At 37.8% G+C, this 17,323-nt stretch overlaps 1 protein-coding gene across 2 annotated transcripts in view; it reads right to left on the bottom strand.

The window, feature by feature from the left end:
- The window catches only part of SMOC2 (SPARC related modular calcium binding 2), a 137,747-nt gene that overhangs the window by 78,471 nt on the left and 41,953 nt on the right, over nucleotides 1-17,323 (bottom strand). For both annotated transcript variants that reach the window (XM_083858531.1, XM_083858532.1), the window contains exons 2-4: nucleotides 15,654-15,825; nucleotides 3,366-3,472; nucleotides 2,169-2,268 (exon numbers count right to left, since the gene is read on the bottom strand). In XM_083858531.1, the coding sequence (XP_083714657.1) occupies nucleotides 2,169-2,268; nucleotides 3,366-3,472; nucleotides 15,654-15,825 (379 nt within the window). The remainder of the gene's footprint in view (nucleotides 1-2,168; nucleotides 2,269-3,365; nucleotides 3,473-15,653; nucleotides 15,826-17,323) is intronic.

The following is a 17,323-nucleotide window of genomic DNA, read 5'->3' as shown; positions in this document are numbered from 1 at the left end:
TATACCCCATAACTTTCTGAGAAAATCTGTAGCTGTGTTCTCTGTTGAATGAGGTTTCTCCAGATCTCTCATAACTGAGTCCTTAGCCAATACCACTGCAAAATCCCCTAGCATTTCAAGTCTTACTTCCAAACTGCTGTAGCTGGACTTCTTTCCTGAGGGACAAAGGAGAAGTGATAAACAGTGAAACAGGAGAACACTGATAAAGCAGGGGACAAAATGTGCAGAGATAATCCCACAGGGTCTCATAACAACTGAAAAATTACCCAAAATCTTCTCATGGATCAAAATCTGAATGTCTGATCAAAATCAGACTCTGAATACTCACCTGTGCCCTGGAGCAGTTTATTTATCTCTGACCTACTAAATTCCATTTGAGTGCTATTATGACCTTTACCTTAGCATTTCTGTAAAAATAATTTCCTTTCCCACCCCTTCAAAAATGAGCTGAAACAGTCTGGTGTTTTATCTGCTAATGAATATACCTTTGTGAGGAACTAGGATTAGGGTCCTGTAGAGATATAGAAGAATTCTCATATTAATTGATTAAGTATCTGGAAACTACACTGCAGTTGCTCCTCAGTAATACCAGTACAAATAAAAAAGTGAAAATACAGCAAGTAATTCAACAGCATTTTGAGCCAAAATAGTGCCATGTGTTATAAGACTCCTGACAATTATTTATTGAACTTTCAGCATCAGCATAACCCTTTTTTCACTGATGTAAGTGAAAGGACACACAAGGAGAAAGCTAAAAATGGATTTTGCAGAGAAAGAAATAAAGGTGCACTCTCAGAGAACTCCTGGCTTTGGACATGTAAAAACATCTTTAGTCAAAATTACACTGAAGCATAAAAGCACTGTCCTAGCCATAGCATCATAGAATCACAGGATGGTTTGCAAGAAACTGTAAAGTTCATCTCATTCCAAACCCCTTGCCATAGGTAGGGACACCTTCCACTACACCATGTTGCTCAGACCCTCATCCAACCCGACCTTGAACATTTCCAGAGATGGCAAATCCACAGTTACAGAAGACACATCCACATGTCTTCTGAAGATGCAGATCTTCATAAATTATAATGACACTAAAATGAAAGCACGTTTTCCTCTATTTTAAGGTTTCTGAATATTTTATAATTTTTTCACAATTGAGTCTTGCATCACAGTGACTTTTCAGATTGGATTAAAAGGAATATTCTAAAGAGTATTATTGGTGGATAAAGTTCACCTACAGGAAAGATGTGGAAAGATTCAGCAAGTCATTTTAACTAGAAAGACCTTAAAAATAGCTCTCTATAAACTTTGCTGAAATTTCCACAGTGGTATCTTCCTTCCTCCGTCTATTTATTGAAACATCAATATTGTGCCTGAGTGATTGAAGTAGATCAGGACAGGTAAATTCCCTGATCCACTTTCTTCTTCAGCTTCGTTCACACTATAGGATTGGGTTTTTAAAGCTATTTCTTCCACTTGCTGACACAGAATGATGCTGCAGCACAAATAGTTGGACAATAGATAGAGTGTGAGTTTGATTTGCAGTTAATTTCCACAGGCAATTTTTTTTATTTTGCTCTTAATGCTTTTATTTTATTTTTATTTCTCCTCTAGATTTGGTCATTTGGGGAATGTGCTGTGGGAGCTTTTTCATTGGGCTGTGTTACAAACAGGCACTCCCACTACGTTTTTTCCTGTTCCCTAAATATTTGAATTATCAAAAAGCACAAATCCCTCTGAAACATTTTTGCAATGAGTGTATGTGCAAGAGAGTTTATAACATGAAGCGCTATATCAGCAATTCAGTCACCTGGTTTCATATATAGACACATAAATATGGTGTAAATGACCACTGCAGAAAATCCTCAATAGCTAGATTAATGTACAAATGAAGTATCTGGATCCCGGAATCACAGGAAGGCTTAAGGTGGCAGTGACCTCAGACTTCATGCACAGCTACATGAAAAGCTAGACCAACTTTCTCAGCCTCATCCAGCTGAATTTTACCAAACCCCAAGGACTGGGCATCTATAGCTTCCACCACCACCTGTTTCTGGGCTGAAGCACTCTTCCAGTGAAAGCTTCTTTTGCTTAAGTCTAACCAGAAACCACAGACAAACTTTGTTGTTCGTGGCACGCTGTCATAACCCAGCCAGACAAACAAGATTTACCTGGGCAGCGAGGAGTTTTGTGGGCCACAGCAGTACCACTGATGGGCCGGCCATTGGGAGTGACACACCAGCAGTATCCAGTGTAGCTGTGGCACTGAACCTGTCAGAAACAACAAGAACCATGTGCAGCCTGTCAGATATATGCCTGTTGTCCCACAGCATTCATGGAATGCGAGTGCAGAAACTTATCCAGCAAACTAGATTGACAAAACCTGGAACCACAATGGGCCCATCTCAGTCCTATATATAATTTTTTAGCATAAAGCATATTTCGAGCTAAGTATTGTAGGTCCTTCAGAATCCAATGGAAGAGAAAACTGTTGAAATATGCAGTTGTTTACACCCTGTCTTAGATGAGTGAGGTGCAGGTGTTATAAAAGCCTCACAAGAAAGTTCCTCAAGGGATACATAAACTGTTTCTGAAACAAGCAATCCTGATTTTTTTCCCACATAGAGAACATATTGTTCCACCCACTGAAGGAGCAGGACTGAGTGCTTCTGCCAGCATTATTCATATCCCAAGCTGTCAGGAAGGAAACTCTTGGAATTCCACTTAGAAATCAATTGCATTATATTTTCTAAGGGCCAATATCACTTGCCTCATCATGCTTAAAAAGAGAAAAATTGTTTTCTGCACAATTCCATGACCAAACTGCAGTACAGAGGAGACAGAAAGTGATCATGATTGGAATATTAACCTCAGGATAAGCTTCTGTGTTCTTTCTCAATTCCGTGATCTAAGTAAATTAGTCTCAGACCATATGCTTGTGAAGAAACTCAGCAGAGAACAAAAAAGAATTCTGTATGATTCATGATTTAGCACTTAAGATATAGACTCCAGTTGCAAGATTTCTGGTTCAAATCAGGAACAGATCACAAATTCCAAGCATTTTACCATCTGATGAGTATTCAGGAGGCTACAAGAATGACTCAGCTGCCTCATCCTAGAGGAGCGGGGAGTGCATTACACGAACAGTGGTAATGTTTGGCTCTTTTGCTGGCCAACTGTGAAAAAGAGAACAAGGACTCAACACATAACACAGATTTTCCTTACATTTTTTTTGACGTGTTGGCACATATTGCATTTAATTTTGAAATTACATTTCCTTTCATTACACTTGTCTCTTCCTCACCCTTTTCCAACACACATACTCTGACTTTCCAGTCATGCAAGACGCTGAATAAAAAAATTTCAACCTGACTATATGTGCCGTCATCATTGCATTCTGGGATAAACACTTGCTGAAATTCTTTGCGAGCTTGTTCTTGGGTGTACTTCCTCTCAGCCACACATCTGGAAACATCTAGAGAAAGGGAAAAGATAAGTCAGTTGGATGAAGCAATACAAAGAAAAGATAGGTGATCACCTATATTATGGAAAAGACAACTCAGACCCATGCAAAGAGAATCAGAATTTTAGTAAGTGAAAATGTATGATCAACTTGCATTATTTTTAGGGAAGGGAACCAATGCAGGACAATAATTTCTGGACAATAGTCCATATCTGGGAAATGAAATAGTGAGATGCCTGGACAGACAACCTTTCTGTTCCAAATGCCACCAAGGAGTAGAAGCCCAAATAGGGCTTTTCCTCTCAATTTAACACTGCAATAGCTGCCACACTGCTCCCCACAATATTCTTTCAGAGCTCTTGGCAGCAACAGCTTTCTACTCCTTCAGGAAAGGCAAAGGAGGCAACAGGAGCGCAGCTGCCTTGTACTTCCTACTTACTGCAATTAGGCAGCCACTTCAGCTATGACTACAGATGTCCTTACATGGCTGGTAAAGAAAAATAAAAATAATAATAATAATAAAAAAAAAATATATATATATATATATATATACACTGTACAGTGCAGGGACTTATTGGAAAGGTAATTAAATAATAATTTTGGACAGGAATAATTCATATTATGCTAAAATTTAATGTGACAATTTATGATTTAACCATAGGACATCAAGTCTACCACGTGGTCCTTTCTTGTCCACTGTAATGTTTCCTGCATCATCTCCATTGTTACTTGGTATTGGTCTCCATCCAAGAGATCAAAGAGCAAACCAGCCAGCTTTAATTCAGTGAAGTTTCTATTATCAAATAAATTATTTTGTCTAGTACATATACTTTATTCAGTTAGGCAGCCAGGAGCTTAAAAAAGACAGATAACATAAGGTGTTGAACTTTTTACACTACAAATTTTAGCATGTTGCTGATGCAGAATCACAACTTCAGAATCTGCTTGAGGTAAGCAATTTCAGGAAAAATGAGAATACCAGGCAAGCTTAAGGTAGCATTAATGACTTCAAGATGTGACTGTAATATCTAAATTAGAATGATTTCAAACATACAAGCAGAGAAATTTGCTGCTTCTGATCCCTATTTGGTTTAAAGACTGCTTGACATAAATTAGCTAATCCCATTTTAAGGCTAAAACTGTCCAGTGATTACCTCTGAAAGAGGGATATTGTAGTGATTCATTAATGCTTGTGCAGCTCTTCAAATGCATGGGAACAGCCTTTCTAGTCCACAAAGGTGCAAATTGAACAGAATCTGAACAGTGAGGCAACAGCACTGGACAGAGGTTTGCATTCCTAGGAGCACGCAGGTAAACCAGCTGAATTCCCAGTCCCTGAAGCACCTTCTCTGTGCCAGTATGATCCAGACACACATTCACAGAACCAACTTGGAAACTTAGTGGAATGGCAAAAGTTCCTTTTTACAGGGTAAATCCTTCACTTGTCACCTCCACTGAGCTTTGGACAACTCACCTGGCAACATGAGCATTAAAAAATCCTTCCAGTCCTAGGCAATCTGGTGTGGAAGTGCAGCATGATGAGGACAGAAACTTGTCCTCAGCATCTGCATTCTGAAAACAAAATTGGGGCCCCTTAATTCTAATCTTCCTGTTTCCATCCTGATCTTGGATTCATGTGCACTAGTTCTGTGCGTTACTTTACTCTTCTCAAAGGAGCACTCTGAGAGTTCAATGTTGCTAATATGCCCCAAATCCAAATAGTTTCACTTTGAAAAATCTATGTTTCAGTCTTAGCATCAATTGATTTATGCTGTTTCAGGAGAGATACTCACTGAGACGCAATGACACATGAAAGGAACAGAGAAGTTCAAGCATCCAGAAATGTGAGAAAGAAACATAATAAGGAACTGAATTAATTTGTACTATGGCACTTTAATAGTTTGTTTCTCCAAGGGAGAAGTATAGCCAATGTACTGTGCAGCTCAGGTAAAATCTGTTAATGTGTGCACTGCCAAAGTTTTTTTGGGGAAAAAAAAAAGAAACATTTAAAGCAAGCTTTGGTGTCGTAAGCATTCTTCTGAGCATGGTTTGGTTATACAGTACTTAATAACATGTGGTTTTAATGTAGCTAGTATTTTAACTGAAAATAAATCACTCCTTTGTTGGACCTCTGTCCTCGTTTTTCTAGTATGACATGTGGTTTAAATGTCTAAAAGGAAAAGTGATATAAATTCCATCACATAAGATCTCTGCTATAGTACCAGCAGGGTTGTAAATTATCTTCAATAGCTGAATTATCATGAAAATATGCCAAGAAGAAAGAGAAGTTCTCCAAAACTGTCCACCACTTGTTCCTGAACAGCCTGATGCTCTAAAGGCCTCCTATTCGTGGATGATCTAATATGTTTTAAAATCAACAGTCACCAAATTTATTGGAATATAAAATTCATATTTGAAGTCATATTTTGTATTATATAACCATGAAACCATTTTAAACCCATTGGGCATTACTGTGCTTCAGAATACACAAAATAAAACCATGAGGAAAAGCTCTTATCAAGTTAAGCATCTGAAACTGTGTAAAGTCAAAATATTATTTCCAGTTCTGTTTTTTTTTTTTTATTTTATTTTTTATTTTGCTGAGATATTACTGCAGAAGAATAATTATGACATAGAGTCAAGGTCTAAACCTGATAGAAGAAATTAAATCAAGTGATCAAGATAAAAAGAAGAAATATAAAAACATTCATACTCAGAATATTAATGATCATTAACTTATTAATTCAGATGAGCTAAATTCCCTCCAAATAAAGAGATCACTGAAGAGAAAGGAATTATAATATTTTCAATAAATTCGTAAGATTAAATCATCTGATCATCTACCTCTATGCCCTGGTTGCAATGCCTTCAAAATCTGATGCATAACTTCCAGCAATTTTTCCAAAAAAAGAACCCAAGATACTTAATGGCTATACATTTATGCAAAATAACAGCTGAAAAAGGATGAAAAAGATTATTTCCTGACATGCCTGGAATTGTTCCTATAATAATCAGGATGGAGCCTGATTATTTAGAAATGAAGACCAAGAATGAAAAGTGATAGGAGTGACCTAGTATGATTAATCAGCCAACAGCTTTTGACTTTTCAGCATTGCCCCTGACAAAAGCAGGCTAAACTCTTATGAGGCAAGCAGTGTCCCTCTGGTGACAAATCTGAGAGCAGATGGGACTCTGAGGCTGCAAGGTTTTGGAAGGATGACAAATACTGTGTAATGCTGTAAAGATTTACTTTTGCTTTTTTTTTTTAATCTGTTTTTGTTTAAACTTTTGGAACTTTCCAGCGGAAAAACAAGGGGTTTGAAACTGTTATTGGCTTCTTAGTAGAAATCTCACTATACTTTATTTCTTATCCTAACTGAAGCATTAATAAGGAAGTCAGCAGGCTCAAACTGGATTCTGGTATATGATCTGATGAAAGGACCATTAGGTTCTTAGACCTGTTAAAATCTGGCTGAAATGTGGTTTAATTTGCCTATAGTCATACAATGAGAAAAACTAATTTTGCAGATATGCATGTCCAGCTGTAATTTAGAATTGTGTCAGTGACTAACTCGGTGAGACTTTATCCCCTCAACTCCAGGTAAATGGGTTTTTACATCCCACAAACTCCTGGGGAATTGGGAAAAAAATATCTTCTGGCATAGAAATTGAGCATGAAGATGCATGAGTTTACCTTAAATCAGCTCACTGGGACTCTGTTAGCTGTCAAACTGGATTGGTACAAGGCTCATTGCATTTTAGCACAGTATGTTGGGCAGTGTGTCGATTGTACCTCTTTGACTTAGCATCAGGACTGCAACAGCAACCAGAGGTTTAATAAAACAAACACATCTTGAGGGTACAACAGAAGACAAAAATGGGTATATGGGTGTGGACAGAAATACATAGAACTTAAGAGAGTACAGAGTTGTAGCTGTTTGGACAGGTCTTTCTGAATTGCCCTGGTAACAACTCTGGCTTCCAGGGGAGACCAGTGAGCAGAAAGCACAAACAAAATAAAAAGTCATCTTAATTCTGATCTAAGTTTCTCTGTGCAACAGGGAAAACTTTCACCTATGAAGTGAAGTGGTGCCACTACATTGCTGCGCGATCTTCCTGAGATAGCACTGAAGTCAACAGGAAATTCTGGAAATAGAGTTAACCTCACAAACAGCACCAGCCTGACTTGGAACTAGTCTCATTTTATGCTTTATTTCCAACAGTACAGCTCCAAAAACACTGAGCTTCAGGGAAAAAACATGCACCAACTTCAACTCTGCTGGCTAATCCTTGAATAATATATCAAACAGAGAGAAGTTTACTACTGCAGAGTTTATAACAATGACACAAACTCATCAAGGGCGTAAACACCATCTCTAAGATGACATTCAGTGCAATTGATTTACAGAAATTTTGGAGCTTTATAAGGAATTCTAACCCAGATTCTTGCATGGAAAAGTAGCAGCTTGCCAAAAGTATAGATAAATGTCTTGCAAAGGTTTCAATTTAGTTCATCTGGTATTTCTTGGTTTGCTGTGTATTGCAGTAAGAATAAAAATACCAAGTCTCAATAGATGGAGCAAACTTCGCTTGCTTTGCAAGAGATTATTGTGCTTGACACAACCTTCTTAGATATTTATGCAAAAAGTACATGTCATCTTTTACTTAGTTATTTTATTATTGGTGGAATATTCTGTTGATCAGAAATATTTACTACTTTGTAAGAACTATATATAAAGTGGTTAACTAATTTGAAGGTTTCCTTGAGAGCTTCCCACAGGCAGTCAGCTGTTCTTACACTAAAGAGAAAGCTTTTCTAAAGTCAGACAGATGCGAACAAGTAGACCTAGTGCAGACACACATGATCCAAACACCTTTCACTATTTCCTTTTGCACCTCTATTTTGCCAGAATACCTGTCTCTGCTTGTCCTTGAACTTAGAAACATGCAGTGCAACAAGCTATTTCAAATTAGCTGTTCACCTGAGCACTTTACTGAATTGTCCTAACAACAAACCAGAATTTATTTCTTTTGTGCTCCTTTCCCACTGCTATACCTGTTTGGTAACTGGTAATGGTATGATAAAAGTCAAATAGTCTTAATTTGCAGTTAATTTAGCACAAAAATTTTATTCAGAGCACAAGACATCACTTGGTTTATATGGAATAAACCACTCATGAAAAATTCCCATTATATTTGACCTAGGTCAATATATATTGTAAAGAACTGATAGTGTCTAACAGCAAATCAGATAAAAAGCTGTACCCTCTAGTGATGGGAAACATGCAGCAAACTATATATGCTGAAAGTATCAGTTTTAAAGATACAGAGATATTAGCCTCCTGGGTTGGAAGGGATGTCAGCACAGACATTTAGCCTGACACAGCCATAAAAGAATGACTTGCTGCTTCGTGACAAGAGCTGGCCAATTCTTTCACTATTTATTTTTATAGCTGCTTTCTGGATTCAAACAAAACAGCAGAGCAATCTTAGCCTAAACTCTCTTCTATTGGCATCTAACAGACAGAGCTAGGCAGTGTGGAGTTTCTTTGCTGTTTTCTTTTTGCTTTTGCTTTTTCTTCCCCCCCCCCCCCTCCCCCCACATTTTGCAACCACACAGCAATTTAGATATCTAAGCTCTAAGATAAAATAAGGAATGCTGTGCTGGATTCCCTCTTGGCACACTATTTCACTTTGCTAACAGTCGCATTTGGAGAGATACAGTCTGATTAGGATGGAATAAAATACTTCAAGAGAAACTAAAGCAACAGCTTTCTGATGTTTTAGATGCCAAAGGCTACACTAGGCTTTCTGAGAAGAGCAGGGATTTGATAGTTTGGAGAAGTCTAGTTTGCTAATTCTTGCACAGAATATCTGAGAAGGTTAGCAACTGTTTGTGGTTCCTGGACTTCAGTTCAGTATTATTGCTTTAGTATTCTCCACTTCTTTTAGAACCTCCATTTTTAGAGGAGGTCTGAAAATTCAAAAGCAGAAATGAAAACTCCACAAAAAAAAATCCCAAAAAGATTACTTGAAAATCATATTGCTGTAGTGCATATTTGATTTTATGAAGACCCATTTTTTTGTGCATAAGAATGCCCTTACATGCCTTATTTCTGTGGAGCCTGGTTTCAGCAAATTCTGCTTGGAGAAATATTATCAATAAAAATTGATTATTTTAAAAGGATTGAAACTCTGTTTCCAGAAAACTGTGGATACTATCCCAGTGTTACTTGTCATATGTTCTAAGTACCATTAGATACATTTAAAAGAACAAAGGATATTCCACAAAAATATTCCAAACATACTGAAAACTTTATCCGTTTTCATTAAATGCTTACTGCAAATTATAATCAGAAGGCAATTCCACTTGCTTTAAGAGATAACATAAATTGCAGCTTCTATATATAGATACCTTTTTCATCAAGATGTTGAATATTTTGTTTCTCAACACTTACTACAATGGCTTGATGTGTAACATCTTGACACAAAATACAAATGAAGACTCAAAATCAAAATGAGGTTGGGGGTGACAAGTGGTTGTATCAGGATTGCCAGCATCACAGTCATCCTACAGATTAAACACAGTGTCTACAGTGAGAAAATATGTCTGAAAACAGAGGAGATAGATCCTAGCTGAAAGTATTAAAAAAAAATCTGCCATATAATCAATCTTCTTCCTGTAAGGTTTATTTTCAAAAATCCCAAAGTTAGTACTACTTCTCAATAGATTCTTTTTAAAATATATTTTTCAAAATAATGAAAAACCCTGCATCATTCTTATTTTTTTTTCCTCCTAAAAGATGAGAAGAAAAAATTTAAAGGAGAGCTGAGGACATGTGAAAACTGTCTTGTTTTCAGTGTACAGACTGTGCAAGGTCTCACTCTGTTCAGGTTTATTTTTAAGACTGACACCTTGGTCCAGTCCCACTTTCACTCATTTCAGTTAGAAAAAGAACCATAAGTCCTCACTGCCTTTTCCTCTCTCCAAAGGAAACACCTTGGGAGCATGTTCCGCTGCCCAAACACATCCCACAGGGCTGCCTTCCAGGCAGCAGGTGCCCTGGCCAAGGCAAGGTCCCTGCCCACATGGAGCCAAGGGACGTGCTCGGGCACAGCGAGCACACTCAGGCTCCCGCCCGCCTGGCTCACTCACAGGCAAAGCTGGGCTGGATGGCAGCCTCCATGGGAATTCTGCTAAAGGTGTGCGCTCAGAAACCACGTCCACCATTTACAACCCAGTTCTTTAGTTAATTGACAAGATTAATGTTTCTCCAAATTATGTTTGGACGTATTAATTATGGGACCAAGATTAACTTGTGGTCTCAAAACAAGTACTGCCCAGCAATGCCCTCATTCTCTTCACAAAAGGGAAAATCCTATTAGCACGTTTATCCAAAGGCAGAAATTTCAATTTATTTAAGCATACTTTTAATCCATTAATTAACTTATTGTTCTAATAGTTTAAGTGAGTGAAACTTTTCACTATCCCTGAAAGCTCTAAATTAAAGAAACAAATGCTGAGCATTTTTTTTCTTTAAGGAAAGCAAATAATAAAATACCTGTTTTATGAGAAATTTCACTCATATTTTGATGTGCTTTGGTTCTTTATGTGACTTGTGAGAATGAAAATATTACCTTTTGTTATATCTATGATAGCTCATAAAAGAACAGCATTTTTAAACAGTGAGGCTCTTTAAGATACCATAAACAAATTAAGATAAACATGATCTACCTAGGATTTCCAATGGAGAAAGGGAATCTACATAGCTATAGAACAACAACGACACGACTCTGTGTGATGGCTCTTCTTGGCCTACTCACAAAGCAGCAAGTCACTGTTGGGGCCACCTCTGCAGATACTGAATACATACTCAGTGTTGCACAGATTAAATTCCAAACACCTCAGAAACTATATGTCCCTGTGTAAATCTCCTACATTGTCATTTTTAGTAAGGACCACTGAGAGATTTGTACAAGTCTGACAGAGGAGGTACAACTGACACTGAAGAAGGCTTCAAGCATCAACACCTTGTTATCTAGAAGTCTCTCTTGCCTTTTCTCTGTAGCCTCCCATGGGCAGCTCCAGCTCTTTCTCTCCCTCTTTCTTCCTTCTGCAGTTCCATTTCACTCCTTCCTGCGCCCAGGAGAGCCACCTAACCCTGCCTGTCCCTCGTATGACATCTCACCCTTTCCTCACACAATCCCCTGCCCCTTCCTCCTCACAGCACAGCCAGCAGACTCCAGCTAACTCCCTCCCAGCTGCTAACTCACTCTCTATCACACCCATAGCTGTGAGGGCAAGGCTGTTCCCAATCTTTGGTAATTAACACAGCTGCAATATATTGGGGGCAATATTGCCTTCAGCACTATCTCCATCTGTCTTCCCACACAAGTCCAGTTTAGCGGTTGCTTATAAACCCAGGTTGCTGTTACATGATGATAGTGGAGAAAGGAAATGTGATGTGAGTTGGCAAGTTGTTTTGTAGTGACTGACAATTTGTATCAAAACTCCAGCCATTGGGGAAATCTTATTTTAGTGAAATGCTGGTAGAGAGGCCACAAATTCCAAGTACCTCAGCTGGGATATTTCAAGAACTCTGTGTTAGGGTGGAGGTATGCTGGGAAGATGATACACATGAATTTGTTTTTTTTCATTGATCACGATGCCAAAATGCCAAATATTATTACTGAGCCACTTGCTTAATAGATTCAGAATATTAGTCTCCAGGGCCTCCATTATGGGCCGGGTACATTCGCTTAAAAACAAACTGAGAAATTAAATGAGTGTTCTTAATGCTATTTAAGAAACAAGAGAAAAAAAAAAAAAAAAAAAGAGTAAAAAGAAAAGCTGAACAGCCTTAAATCTGTAAAAGAAGGCACCTCTGTGCATGCTGCCTGCTGGGAACAGTCCTTGGCCCATCTTTTCCCTGAGCCACAGAGATACAGTCCCCAGGAGAGCACAGCTGGCCAGTGCCCAAATGCCACAGGGAGCATTTACTACCTTACTTGCCTGGTGCTCATAGTGTCCGCTTGCACTGTGTAATTAATTTGTGCAGACATAACATCTGCGTCTTTCTGAGCAGTTTAAAAGCAATTATATTGCTTTTCCACTTCTTGCGTGTTTTGTTCGTTTGTCTATGCTGGGCCAGATTTACTGTGAAGCACTTGTGTGTGTATGCGATTAATTCCCATCACAGGTGATATTTTAACAGCCCTAACAGCTAAACAACATGAGTAGTATTTCTCAGCTGTCAACATACATTTATTTATTAGATCTGTAATCTCATTGCACAGTAAATGTCTGTGTCAAGCAAGTGGCAAATCTCCAGAAGTTCAGAATTAAGATTTTGTTTGGAAAAGTATCCAAAAATGTGGATGTATATCTACAGTGTACACAGATTATTTGACATCTTAGAAACTCCAAAAGTAGGCTGGAAATTTTGTAAGATTTTAACTTCTTATAGCACTTCCAAGCTTAGCAATGGACTCCAGCAAAGGCTGGACACGGACTCAAAATACAAAGAGTTATAAAATTAATGTCATCAGAAAAAAAAAAAGGCTAACACAACAGCCCGTTTTGATGCTTGTTTTGTTAAAGGTGGATTGTCTTTCAGAAATGAGCAGAAGGTTCAGGGTTCATTTATTTTCAGGTTTGTTTAAAATATTTTGATCTCTGCTGCAGTCATCAAGAACTAGAACAGAAGTACAAGGGAAAAAACTGTTCAAATGCAGCCATTTAACTGTGATCTTTAAGATCTAGTTCTAAAAATGGTTTCCTTTGCAATGCTAAAGAATTGCCTGGGCTGAGCACTCCTGCTGTGAATGAGACTTGAATTAGAAAGGAAACAAGCACACAGAGCAAACTATCCCTTCGTACTTTTTAATATTTAAGTGTTCAAAATCAAATAGATGAGAAAAATGCTGAGAACAGGTGAGAAAGAGAAAAAAAGAGTCAATATAAATTTGCCTTTCTCAGGAGTAAAAAAAATGGGGAAAGGAGACATCAGTCTGGTAGTGGTTCAGAATTTCTATGGATGTAAAAAGAAATCACAGTTCTAAATATCTAAACAAGAAACGATGGATTCGAAATTATTCCAAAAGGATTTTTTTTAGAAGACAGGAGGAGACAGACTTAAAATTGCCTTTTTTGATCAATGGTGGATAATTATCATGGCACAGATTTCAAGTTGTGAAGTCAATACCAGGAATTACCTTTTTCCCTTCAGAATATTCACATGAAAACACACGTGTTTCTTTCCCTTTTACCTGCAAGCTCAAAACTTGCTTCAAAACCAATGCTTTAATGCTGAGTTAGGGTGAGTGTTCTGTTTTTTCAGGGGTACAGACAAACACTTCCAAGAGGATCTGCTTCCATTCCTACATAAAATGAAAGTAAATTCTGCAACCTTTAAAGTTGCTCTCCAATGAAACATCACTTTTTGGTTAGCCCTACTGAAACAACCCTCTGTTTTTTGATTAAGCATCACCTGCAACAACAAATTTCACCACTCAAAAGCAACGGGCTCAAAAGGTCCTAATCACAGGACTTCCTTGGCTCTTTCAGAATGTTGGATATGACTATCAGAACTAGCCCTAGCAATGCTAAAACTGAAACTGCAGCTAGGCTGATGAATCACCTTTTTCTTCTTTAAAACTTGTTTTTACAGCTTGGAATATTTCTGATGATCACAGCCATAGGTAGGAATAAAGACACTGGTCACTTCAAAATTTAAGATTGCTTTACTGAATAAGAAATACTATGAACATGTAAAATTAAAAGAGTACAGATCTCTTGTTGACACTGACCAAGTGCATTATTAGCAAACATCTGCCTATTACCTATCAAAGGAAAAAAACATATGATTGAAGAGATGTGCACCTACTATCAGCAATATTTAAGGAACCTAAGGTGTCTAATTCCAATTCTACAATTCTACTCTATGCATTAATAAATAAACAGCAAATGAGCACTTCTCCAAATTGCAGCTATTGACTGCAGAAAAATTTGACAGCATCGATGAGGAAACCTTTGATGTAGAGTAGAGCAATTCTAATCTTAATGAAGAAAATTCCTTGCAGATGACTTTTTCTAAAGGATATAAAAAACAATAAAGAAAAACACTCAAAACTGATTTCCATAAAGCTCTAATGTATAAAATGAACAAATACCAAGTGCACAATAATTGTCTCTGTCGTTCATGAGTGTAACAAAAACTTAGGCTCAGGTAGCTTCATTATGTTATCCTTGCTCAGCACAGTAAATAGATCCATCATGAAATACAATGGTTTACTATGAAAGGGCTGAAGAATGAGGATACTGTTTCATTCCAGCAGAAGATGAGACAGAATGTCTCTTTGAAGCAGTCTTGGTGCTTCAGAGGTTTGCAGGAGCTAATGGAGAGAGATGATGTGGAAAATTGCCTTCTACAGGTTGAATTGGTGTGGTCCCTGGGGTTTTCTTTCCCCTATCCCCTACCTCCACTCCCTGCCACTCTCTTTAGGACAGAGAGAAAGGGAAAGTAAATCTTTATGACCACTGATATTCTTACATTTTAGAAAGATCACTGTGTTGGGAATCACACTACACTTCAGTTAAGAACTGCATTGTCTAGCAGCATGCTACTCTAAAAGTTAAGAGATTTAACTGTGGGATATTTTGTAGGGTTGCATGTCACTCAATTTCTCTAAACAGAGATCAGAAGTAAAGGAGTGGATGATACAGGCAGCAATGGTCTGCGAAAGCTTTTTTTGGTTTTTGCTTTTCTCACTTGACGTACCCTATCAGCACCACCCCGCCACACTAGGTGATTGCAATTAGGAAATACAAGACTTAATTTGACTGTCTCAAACTACCAAATTGTACTAGACAAGAAATCTTGCAAGATAACAATTGGAAGAGTTTCTCTGAACTTGCCAGTGATATGGTCCTTCTGAACAATGACCTGGCCATGCAATTTCCTTAACAGTGGCTTACTGAAAAATAAGTGGATGTGGGCACCACAATTTTGATGAAGGCTCAAGATTAATTGATCTTTAGACAGCATATTGTTATAAAAATAACAGGATTGATTTCAACCCACTTGTTTTTCAAAAATTCCAACTCTCCTGGTTTTCAATTCACAGACATTTCAAGCACTATTTTAGGGTCTATTATTTTTCATTATGGTCAAGAGAAACTTTGATTTCTCACCTTTGCAGTTGCCTCGGTAGGCTATTTCCAGCTGAGGGTCTTTGCATTTTGCTCGTTGAAACTCACACCGGGACAGAAAAGTTCTTCCATCAGATGCACAGAGTGATTTCTGAGGGGACCCTGCACAGTCCAGGCTGCATTCTCTGTCTTTGTCTTGGTCCACTCTCAAAAACTAGGGGAAAAAAAAATAATAATGCTGTAGGAATGCTATTCCCATGTGAAAACTGCTCTGTGGTCCCTTCCCCAGCAAAGACATACAAATATTACCCAAAATTGAAAAGTTCTGCCTGTTTTGTTTATTCAAATCCTAGCAGATTCATTATATCTGGGGTTATTCCACTGCTGCTGTGAAATGGCAGTGATTGCAACATCTCCGTAACATACACTTAATCCAGTACCACAATTAGGGAGTCTGAATCTCTCTCAATCATTATGAATCTCAAAACAACGACTTGGAGTTTTTGGAGTGAAAATGGTGATGGCAGAAATATTCTTCACATCAAAAATGAGACAGCAATGGATGCTTACCCATTTTATTAGATATGTATTATTTATTCTTACAATGACAAGCTGAAAAGTCTGTTCTAAGACCCAAGTAGGATTTTCAACATAAATATTCTCATTGTGGATTTCAGTGTGCCTCTTTCTAGTTTTGACACAAACCTACACTGAACCTGACCCAATTGTTGATCACTCCAATGCCAAGACTGCAAGGCTCATGAGTTTGGCATCATCCTTGGCACTGTGAAAAGAAGGAGCTTCTCACCCTGAAACACGCTGCCAAAAAACCCTAATCAGATCTGATGCCGCTACAAGCCAGCCAAAAACAGACAGATAAAAACAAAGGTATTACTTCATCTTCTGAGCTCTTGAAAAGCTGAGACTAGGGAGGAGGTGAACTCAATAAGTGCTCAGATGAATTTCTCTATCCCTCTGCTTCTTCTGAACAAGAACAAAATTAAGCAAGGCATACAGCTACCAGGAGGTAATCATTCTCCTAAGCATCATGAGGTGCCCAAGAAAAGATCGGCATCCAGCTAAAGCCCTGTTTTCATTGGTGCTACTTCATCATTACAAACCTCAGGTAGAGAAAATTTTGAACTTCAGGTGAGAAACTGAAATTAGGAGGAGGAAAATTTCAAGAAAAAGAAAAAAAGAGGACAAAGAGTAGTATTTGGGATTAAATTAAAAAAAAAAAATTGCTATGTATAGTTCCCCTGCATTTTATTACACATTAGAAATACATAAAGGGAGTTATAAATCTCTATAATCTTCATACTTAAAACTGTCGTCTCTTTGCATTTCCTATCATTTAACATGAGGAAATACAGATGTCCTTCTGGAGAGTCTGCATGAAAATGGAGAGATTCTCTCAAAGGTATCACTTTAAAATTATAGTCATATGGTTGGACTTTTACCAGAATTTTTATATTTTAGTGGCACACTAAGATAAAAAGGAAAGCTTCTTTTTCCCAACATTTTTGAGCAATTTTTCACTTTTAGGAATAATTAACTTCAGAAGCAAATTACTCACAAATTACAGACAAACCCCAAATCTTTCTCCAAGGAATCTAGCTACAGATTTCCAGAAGTGGAAGACAGATGTTCCTTACTCCCCACTTTAGTGTTATTTTGCAGATCCTTCTGGCCGACAGAAATTAATAATTAGG

Source organism: Zosterops lateralis, assembly GCF_965231275.1.
Source record: "Zosterops lateralis genome assembly, chromosome: 3".
NCBI classification, from domain to species: domain Eukaryota; kingdom Metazoa; phylum Chordata; class Aves; order Passeriformes; family Zosteropidae; genus Zosterops; species Zosterops lateralis.
Note: the sequence above shows the minus strand (reverse complement) of the source record. Positions and strands in the feature narration are given on the sequence as shown.